The sequence below is a fragment of the Acyrthosiphon pisum genome, chromosome A1 (genome assembly GCF_005508785.2).
Source record: "Acyrthosiphon pisum isolate AL4f chromosome A1, pea_aphid_22Mar2018_4r6ur, whole genome shotgun sequence".
Taxonomy (NCBI): Eukaryota; Metazoa; Arthropoda; class Insecta; order Hemiptera; family Aphididae; genus Acyrthosiphon; species Acyrthosiphon pisum.
The window spans coordinates 135,830,112-135,839,927 of NC_042494.1; the positions used below are offsets into that span (position 1 = coordinate 135,830,112).

Genomic DNA, 9,816 nt, shown 5'->3' on the forward strand with positions numbered 1-9,816 from the left:
TCGCATTCGCGAAACGCGTTGCGATTTTATGCTACAATATTATTTTTCACCATCGTTATTTTATTTAATTTTTAATATCATCGTAACTACTTCTCTGTTCGCGTCCGTACAGTTTTTAAATTTAGTTTTTATTTTCCACGTGATTGTTAAATTTAGTTTTTTTTTATTTTCCACGCGATTTTTAAATGAAAGAAAAAAATTTCTGCCGATTACGCGTACGTGTTGCACAACATACACGGCGACGTATCTCGAGTGCGCCACGGACGGACGAAGGTTTCATCAATCGTGTTACAGATAAACGTGTCGGTCGGTGGGACTTTCGTTCGTTTGGATCGCTCTCGCAACCGGCTGCAGAAATTTCGTTTTGTTTTGATTTCCTTACCATTAAAATGTTCACAAAACACACGTCAATGATAATAAGATCACTATACGATTCTATTCGCGTAAGTGTAAGTAATTATATTATTTTCAACTGTCTCCGAATACGACAGCTTTCACGCCTCAAACGGATATACCCAAGTGTAAGAAGTCGAGAGTTTTTGAAAAAAATAAAGTCGTTATTATAACACTACACACTACGAATCGTAGTTACCTACGATTATTGTTATTTTATTGTTCACACCGAATCATAAAGATATATTATTTTGTTTGTAGTTTTGTATTTGCATATTGTACAATCCACCTATATTATAGTCATTAACATAATAATAATGTAATATCGATAAATTTTAAGGATATCGTAGTTTTTATATATATTTAGATATAGATATGATTTTGGTTTTTAATTTTTGAAACACAAGTCCAAATGTACAAAATAGAATTTTATATTTTATGGTTTACTGTTTTAAATTGACCAATAATATTAACTAGGTATTTAGTATATTTTACTTTGTCACGTCTTTAATCCACAACTACAGAGATCAATGAAAATATTTCTATATAAACGTGACACGTGTAATGCTGTTACTTAGCATTACAAATTGCCAGTCACTGGGAATATTGTTGAGTTCGAAATGTTCTTTTGTATTTTACGTGTGGACTTTGAATTTCTTGATTACCGTATTCAAATATTATGTACCTACTTGTTGTATATTTTAGTCAAATACTCGAATGACCTATTTTTGTACGAAGTCCCATACCTGTGGGCTGTATAGTATGGATTTTATTATTATTTATATCAATTACAAACACTTAAACTTCGAGCACTTCACACGCATCGTTAACAATAACCGCGGTGTAGAGTAGAAACTATGGCCGAATATTGTTGTCTCGTAGCACGTTATTATAATGATCGATATCGGTAATAACGGTAATAAATAATAATGATTGGAATAAGAATAAAGTCGTCAAACATAATATTGTATTATTTAGTTTTATCGAAATATTGTTGTGTACACGTTTATATCAACGACCGTGTTGTATGTATATTATTATATTATTACCTTAAAATAATATTATAGTAATCTACGAGCCGATATAATAATAATATTATAATCAGCGCACGCGGTCGTGGTGCGTGCGTGTATGTTATAGGAGATAATTTTCTCAATAATTCCAGTAGTTAATTAATAATCTGTTTTTATCTGTTGGAATAAAAAAAAAAAAACACGGACATAACGATGAAACCACCGGAGAAGTCATAATATTCCACTCGTTACGTCCGGGCTTGCGAGAGGATTATAATAACATATTATCGATGTACACTGACTCGGCGGCGGCGGCATTCTGCTTATCGCGAGTCGCGACCGGCACCGGCTTATCTGAACGTCAATGTCCAACGACGGCTCCTCCTTGACTTCGCTCATCGCCTGGTCTTCTCCCCACTCGCTGGTCGGCCTTATCGTTTCGCCCGGCGCGTCCGTCGACACCGTTGTTCGCGATCCGTTCGAGAAAGTCGTCTCGAGCCGTGGAAACCGATCGTTTGCCCACGTCCCCTGCACGAAATTTCAAAAGCACCTTTAGATTTTTGTGAGTTTTCAAACGTCACCGCGAACTCGGTAACACATAGTATAATTATTTTAATACAGTGTAACCGTATACCAGACGTTATAGGACTGCGGAACCATATAATAATATGGCACACTCGCTGCGATTGATCACCTACCTGGTGCCCAGCCACCCCGTCGAGATGTACGAGTGTATCGCCCATTTCCTGGAAGAAGAGCTGAAAGTCAGCGTGACCCTCGTCTACGAGTCCAGAGACCCAATCGACCTGTACAACGACGACCGTCCTGATCCCTTTTGTCTAAAAGAAGTGGACATAGGTATTGAATAAAAAAAGACAATATTTCTACTTATAATGTATATTTTAATGTTCGTTATAAGTCCATAATAATAACTGTACCTAATAATAATATAATATTATGTTTAATCAAATTAATTATCAATTTCAAATTTATGTGAAAATAGGTCCTCGTTATGCATAGTTTTGTTAGGTATATTATGGCGTATTTATTATTATATATTATTACAATTTTATTATTATTTATTTTAACGAAATCAGAAAATTACGTTAATTGTATACGCACAGTGTTAGGAATCCGTCGTTGAGTTCACGTAGCGTTAATGGCATGAATATAATTTTATTTAGATAAGAACGTTTCGCATTCGACAGCGTTAAAAAAATGTGTGATATTTAATTTTACATAGACGCTAGTAGTTGTTGATGAAATATTTTACTGTATCCATACTCGTTTTCTCGTAATAACATATTATAATATGGACGGTTCTTTTGTTTTTTGAATGAACGACTATTGTAGTTAAACGTTTTTATTATAGTTTCACACACTTCTACTTACAGAGCAATCGATAAATTTTATTCAGTGAATGCCTTAGCGCAGTTTTATTGATAACAAAACGTGTCAATACAATTTTATTATGTAAGGTTCATCACGTGTTTCATTAATGTGCATTCAGAATGTTCGAAAATAAACCTTCAATAATCGCGATATCAGCAATTAACTTTAAAACTTGTGAACTTTGTTATCATTATTATATTATTATTTTTACCTGGTTTTAGGTTAAGACACTTTCTATTTTAATTTATCTATATATAGCCAATATCACTGTAATTGTCGAGCTATCATAGTTTTTACTACCTAGTAGTTCTATAATAATAATAAAAAAAAATAGCTAATATTATAATTAGTTCTATAGGTACAAATTGTTTTGAATTAATAATACTTTAATCGAGCATACTATTTTTCGATTAACTTATCCATTCAAATACAATAATAATAATAATAATAACAATAATTTAATTTGTGTGCGCCAAGAACCGTTTGATCGTTAGCTAGTTTCACCTTGATAGGTCGGTACAGGTAGGTAGATATAGGTATATCGTTTGTATCCATATTCTAAATTCCAAGTTGGCAGAATTAAAATATTATATAAAGAAGAAAACTTAAGTCATGAAAGTATGAAACCAATATATCTAAATATGTGATGTCAATAAATAAACAACAACAATTTTCCATTCGATGATTATGATTTAAAGTGACCGACGCATTTTAGTGCAAACCGTTCATAAAGGTAATGGTTACTTTCATACTTTTTGTATATTTTGTGTTTGCTCTGTTCCAAAATACATTTAGGTTTTTCGGATGAAATAGTTTGAGTGGAATTACGGTTTACAAGTTGAAATCCAAGACACTTATGACGCATGGACTAGCTTTTTTTCAAACAAATTAGTTTTTGAAATATCAATTCTTTTTTATATAATATATATTATTTACTGTTTTACGTACTAAATTATGAATCGTTAAAACCCTAGATTTCCATATTCTTCACAATTATAACAAAACAAAAAAATGATCAATCTTTCATCTTTTTGTTAAAATCAATAGAATAATAACGAATAATTATTGGTCGAAGTTATTGTAACATTTTTGATATTTATGATAAACAATATTATTTATAACTATAAAATGTTTTTAGTTTTTATATTTTGTTATTATGAATTCTGTTTTTTTTACATATAATTTACATTTAAAAAGATATACATTAATGTATTTCTTAATGTCAGGTCGCATATTAAAAAAAGCAAATGCAAAACTAAGAAGAAAGAATTTTAAACAAATAATTGAGCAGAACACAGTTTGATGAGTAGCCAGTAGGTAATAAAAAAACCCCTATAAATTTGATATAATATTATAATATAATATGGTACCAAACATTAGTTTGAATAATTAATTAAATTTTAGTCTTTGATATAAAATAATCTGTAAAAGCACTTACCTTTTCAATGTTTTATGTCTACGATTCATATTATTGATGCTTTTTATTATTAGATAATTTGTATTATTAACTCGGACAGAGAACACAAACCAATCGTCCGTCTCTTACATTTATCATTATTATCGCCATCATCATCTTCGTTGTCATCGTCGTTAGCAGATAAATTAAAATGTCTAATGATCTCATTAAAATGAACATTAATATTTGTTATGCGCCGAAAATTAAATTCTCAAATTTTCAATACAATATGTCTTATACTTACGATGGGGTGTGCAATAATTTTAACTTATTGTTTTTGTGATCAACGTTTTAAACATTATAATATAATATTCAATCGTGGCTACAAACAGTTAAATATATTAATATTGTTTTATAAAAATACGGGAGCTGAGTAAGACCGATATTATATTATACTATATATTTTACAATTTACAGCCATACAATAATGAGCAAACGTTTGTCGGAGAGTGAAGTGGTTTCGTTTAAGAAATATTACTCATAACGAGACCGTCGACAAGAGTGATATCTTATATAATATATATAGGTACTCTGTCACACCGACTACTGACAATAATATTATTACTACTGACCGAAATATACTTTTGAAGTAAATAGAATATTTCGCACGGTGAAATTATAGTATACCCAACACCTATAGTTACCTACACACTGCATAGGCGCAATTTCAACTTTTGACTTGGGGGGGCCAAATATATTAAAGACAAGCAGACCATTGCAATATAGGATTTTAAAATTGTATGTTCTATGTTTTTTGGGGGGCTTAGCCCCCCCGCCAAGCCCCTCTAAATTTGCGCCTATGATTGTCAGTTTCTATGCATGTATTATGATCGAAACAGTAACGATAAGTAATAATGTGTATTCATATAACTTCATATTCATTCTAATTAATATATTAAATTGATTATTTTATTAATAATGACTAATATAATAATATGTTATGTATTATACTATATACTATGAACATCTGAATGATTATCGTTTATGCATACGTTTTGGTGTGTAGGTTTTTTGAGTCCGACGCAGTACTTGAAGATGAAAACGGCGAAAAAAATCGAATTGCTGCCGATTACACCCGTGTTCGTGCATCCCAAGAACATGGAACAGAAACCGGGATACTTCGCGGACGTCATTGTGCACACGGATGTCGGGTTAGCTAACCCACGATACCACGCTTTGAAAATATTATAATATAAGCGCCGTGGCCTGCAGCGATAATAATAATAGTATGTATTGTATACGTTTTTTTTTTTTTTTTTCGTTCCGACTACCGGAAATATACAGAAAAACCGTCAAGTCGTTTCTGGACCTGAGAGGCTGCAATTGGGGGTACACGGGAGACAACTCGCTCAGCAGCAGCGTCACCATACAGAAGTTGCTCAGGACGAACGGAGAAAACTCGTCGTTCTTCGGCAACACGATAAGTAACTATACGTTCATATCTATTTAATAATATCATTATATTATTATCATACTTTTGTCCTGAAGTATAGGCAGGTAAGTTAGGTAGGCCGGTAGGTATAGCCCTAGATTAATAATAATTATTTTCCCGTGCTATGCCCCACTGGAACAGCATGGCACGTCGTATTATGCAGGCTGCAGGTTATATATATGTACAACAGGTGTTATATATATACCACGCAACGTTCAGCTCGTACAGACAATTTTTTCCCTTCAGTCAATTAACGAATTCAAATCGATTAACACAAAATATTTAGGTCAGATTTAGTAGGTAGGTTCGCATTTTTTTTTTACATCTGATAAATAATAATAATAAAAAGCGCATTCCTCGACGTTTTTAAACATAAATATTATCCAACACTGAAAGTATTTAAATTATTAACGTACCTGTATTATATAGTTATAATAATAATATGTAAAATTATGTCTTCATCTTGCATAAAAAACAAACGTGTACAACAATACCTATAATCATAACTAAACAAGGTTTGGTCGACAATAATATTATTAGCGTCACTATACTTGAGTGCAGCTAACTCGACAGTAAAACAAATTCTGAAAACATTGCGTGTCAAGACATTCCAACGGTTATGTATAGCAAGACGTGTATACATGTAGGTAGGTAGCTCGACAAGTCAAACAGAAATTAATTAGAAAATGATAAATTCGCATATTATATTATCATAATAATTGCAAAACCTGAGATGCGAAGGAACTGCATGTATAAATTATAATATATTTTTAATGAAATAATAATAAATAATAATAAATACGAATCAGTCTGTCGTACCTTAATAATTACGTCGTACAGACAATTATAACATTACGAGTACAATATTTTTAAATATGTAAAACTATTAAATTGTTGTTAAATTTTAATTTTACGTTAATTAATATGAACTATATTTTTTATTTACATCAAATATTGAAAACAGATTTGTGAACTTCAATCGTGTTTAGTGTATTGAATTACAAAGGATAAAATTGGTACCTACCTATTTACTCGAAATCGTATTAACCAGTTCGTAAAATAAGTCGTGTTTAATAATATTACCATTTTAAAATATTAAAACCTTGAAATATTCAATTTCACTACGAAATAATAATATACGACCATTGGGTATTAGGTGTGACTTGATAATTTGTCGGAACACAAAATATTCGGAAAAATGTAACACAGGACTACTCGTGCACTGGACATTGCAAAGTTTAATGAAAAATTACGGTGTAATAAAATTTGATTCATTATGGTTGTTTGCTAAACAATGTATGTATTATGTATATCGAAAGTTAAAAACAAATTCATTGTTGATAAAGTATTACAACTTACTTCAAAACCAGTTATAAATTTATGAGCAAGTACTCCACATTTAGTTCTCTGCATGAAATGTGATCTATATATTATTTTAAAACAAATATATCCAAACATAATATTATTTCAACGACTCCAAACCAACCTTACTTCACACTTTGTACATGACGTGTAATATTTAATATGTAGTTTATCTTTTGCTATCCACCTAAATAAATCCTCATAGAAAATATAAATTTCCAAAAAATAATAAAAACGGTTCATTTGGTTTGAGTACAACGTTGTTTCTGTATAAATAAAAAATTAGTGCCTATATCGGTATAGCTGAAAATTCGTTTTTACGTTTATTCCAAAATATAAATCAAATTATTGCTAACGTTGACACTATTTATTCTGGTACATCTCTTGTTGTACCCTTAGCCTTTTAATATGGGAAATTTCAAAATAAATTTATATGATTTTTTTCCTTCGAAAGTGTTATATATATTTTTGATTAGATTTGCTTATAATAAAAGTAAGAAAAGTTATTTTCCGCTATGTATAGGAATGTAAAACATTTTTCTTTCTATATTTTGGATAGAAAGTTCACTTCATTTAAAATAGAAAGTACTTACCTACAACTACAATGACAAACTAATTTATAAACACGGTTCTTTCACTCAATTGTTCATATCGATTATATTTTTATTAAAATGTAGTGTTTAAATACAATAGGCATAATTAGTCATCCAAGTAGGTTGTAATTAATTTGAATTATAATTTATAAACAAACTTTAAATTTTAATGTGATATTTAAATTAAAACGTACCACTAACACAAACAGTTTAACACCAAATAAATAACGATGTAGGTAAAATTACCAATAGTAAGATAACTAAATTACAGCATAGATAATAATAATATTAAGATGTACTTGTGTATATAGTATTTAAAATTACTAGATGGCATTTATTGGGGATTAATCGCTCGTTTACCAAATCACTATAGTTGACTTACTGGTTGGATGATTTTTCTATTTTAGATTTCAGTCTAACGCTGTTTAATCGTATTTTATACCATACAGAACAACACAAAATTTAAAAAAATCTAATACGAAAACCTACCTATCCGATCGGTAACCCGGCAATAATTAGTTATTAAAAATGATTATGAGTAAAGTGTTCGTCTTCAAAAACGTGGTGCATAATTTCCAAGGTACCTATACCTAATTGCACGTTAGGATGACAATCAGTACGAGTCGTATCTGCCTGTATATTTTATCATAGCACTGTACCTGTTATTATAATACACTTACAACTACTTCCTTAATTGTTTTTCGAGAGCAGAGTAATTATACACAATAACAGTGATTGTAAAACACCTACCGAACTAAATCGTGACAAAAAAAAGTCCAAATGGAGTTCGCTAAAATTAATTTTGAAAACACCAAACGCTTTTTTTTATAAGATATCACGACGATTAAATACGTCATTTACGCAATATTCGTATGGAAATCATTATTGTATATCTATTTATTGAAGTTCCAAAAATCAAAATTGTGATAAAATCCGCATTATTAAAGAATAGGGGTATTAAGAACAGCAGGGGTGAGAACATTCTTGTTGTGCCTAGTGCCTGTCACTCTGTATATACACGTGTTGTGCATAATATTATGTATTTACTTCGAACCGTCACTATATACGGTAAAACTACACACAAGTGTAACTAATAACAATGATAATAATATTATCGTAATATTATTATAAAGTATCTGACGTCCGGTGATATGCGCGTGCGTGTTACAGAGACTGGAAATCATTTGTTGACTGTGGAGAAGGTGCAAGACAAACAAGTGATCGCCGCGGCCGTCGACTCGACGGCCTTTTACAATTACAAAAACGTTTTGCACAAGGACGCGGACGACATAACCGTTTTGGACAGCGTCGGGGCGCTACCTCCGTACGCGATCGTCTGTGGAAAATATTTAAACGGTAATATTATTATTTATTAATGACGGCTTTGGCGGCCCACTACCACGTTCAATGCGTATTATGGTTATAAATTTCATTATTAAGATGATAACGTTTTTCAATCGTTTTTTTGTCGGCCCACAAAAAAATAATAATATTATAATGAATAGCTATTTTTATATTACGTTGCGTTACCAACCGGTACCATGTAGTATGTAAATATTAAAATATTGTGTTTATGATTGGCTTCTGCAGGAGATCTGAAATCTAGAATCGTGGGCGCTCTGTTGAAAGCCACGATTACGCGGTCGTGGAAAGTGCAGTTCGAGAGATTCGGTCTGATCAAATTCGTGGAAAACTCGAATGACGCCTACACTGAGCTAGAATTCGACGGGCCCCTAGATGGAAATGGGTTGTCGTCGATCTATTATTGAGGAGACATGAATTATTAATGATATGACATACCTAATGTTATCGTCGATCCACGTACCTATACCTAACAACAATAGCCATAATATTTCTTCAGTCAAACTAACAGATTTTTTTTTTCAAATGTTATTATTCCACTTTTTAGAGACTTGAAGTTTATTTATACTACATGTGACATCACACATATAGTAATACTAATATTATATACTATTAAAACCTATACTCGTAAATGAAAATATATAATAATGTTGGTTAATTTGATTTTGTTATTTTATTAGTTTGTTCATAATATAAAAATTTCAAACGATGGTGCTGTAGTTTTTTTTTTGTATAACAACTAACCCAACTATTTAAATGAATTATATTATATACAATATATATGTTGTTATATTAAAATTAATTTACACTATA

The 9,816-nt window shown here is 31.0% G+C and overlaps 1 protein-coding gene and 1 non-coding gene across 6 annotated transcripts; both read left to right on the plus strand.

Annotated features, from left to right (window-relative positions):
• Positions 1-263: 263 nt before the first annotated feature.
• Positions 264-329, plus strand: Mir278 (microRNA mir-278). Its single transcript, NR_040144.1, has one exon. It is a non-coding gene; the product is annotated as a microRNA mir-278 (primary transcript).
• A 1,261-nt stretch (positions 330-1,590) lies between these two features.
• LOC100161110 (uncharacterized protein) lies at positions 1,591-9,816 on the plus strand. 5 transcript variants are annotated; one of them, NM_001162001.1, is given in 8 exon segments: positions 1,894-1,968; positions 2,044-2,264; positions 5,261-5,405; positions 5,539-5,678; positions 8,812-8,869; positions 8,872-8,904; positions 8,906-8,997; positions 9,232-9,816. In NM_001162001.1, coding segments are annotated over 7 exon segments (837 nt in total). In that variant the 5' UTR covers positions 1,894-1,968; positions 2,044-2,074; the 3' UTR covers positions 9,411-9,816.